At 39.6% G+C, this 589-nt stretch overlaps 1 protein-coding gene across 2 annotated transcripts in view; it reads left to right on the top strand.

Moving 5' to 3' along the window:
• Window positions 1-226: 226 nt before the first annotated feature.
• Window positions 227-589, top strand: part of LOC124789626 (U6 snRNA phosphodiesterase 1) — a 51,532-nt gene continuing 51,169 nt past the window's right edge. The window contains exon 1 of one of the 2 annotated variants that reach the window (XM_047257045.1): window positions 227-391. In XM_047257045.1, coding sequence (XP_047113001.1) covers window positions 228-391 — 164 coding nt within the window. In that variant the 5' untranslated portion in view covers window position 227. Of the gene's footprint in view, window positions 392-463 lie in introns of those variants that run through there. The other variant, XM_047257047.1, reaches the window with a different exon arrangement.

Genomic DNA, 589 nt, shown 5'->3' with positions numbered 1-589 from the left:
TAATAATTATTTCGTCAATTAATTAGAAAAATAATTAAAAACAAATTTTAATTTTACGGATGCTTTCTCACTGCTTGAGGCGCTAATGTCGCACCTAGTGTCAGACGGTAACAATGTTCAGAGCAGTGAGTGTCGACGGTCGCTGTCGCGACAGTAATGTGTGTGGTGTAGTTCCGTGAAAGTCAGTGTGAATCGGTGTGGTAAGTCTTTGGTGGCAGTAGTAAAGTATGGCGGGTGATATGAAGGGTGCTCTAGGACTGCTAAGTGGTTACGGTTCTAGTGATAACAGTGATGAAGATTCAGTTCCAGGCGTCAGAGTTTCAGTGAAGAGAGCAGTTCCAGCAGATTGGAATACAACAGAAGAAAAGAAAAGGAGTGCAGACATTGTAAAGTAATTTCTTTGTTTAAAGTAGGATCGTAACGATTTTGTAGGTTATGTTTTGTATATACACTGAAGCTTAGGCGGTTTATATCTCCAATTTCCAGGCGTACCGATTTTTTGCAGCAGTTGCTGTAGGAACTAAGCTGTAACGAATGAATGATGTAGTTTCATTTGTTTATCCAGGGATAGGGTTAATACAGAGAAATA

This window comes from Schistocerca piceifrons, chromosome 3 (genome assembly GCF_021461385.2).
Source record: "Schistocerca piceifrons isolate TAMUIC-IGC-003096 chromosome 3, iqSchPice1.1, whole genome shotgun sequence".
NCBI classification, from domain to species: domain Eukaryota; kingdom Metazoa; phylum Arthropoda; class Insecta; order Orthoptera; family Acrididae; genus Schistocerca; species Schistocerca piceifrons.
This window is presented reverse-complemented; position numbering and strand designations above follow the sequence as displayed.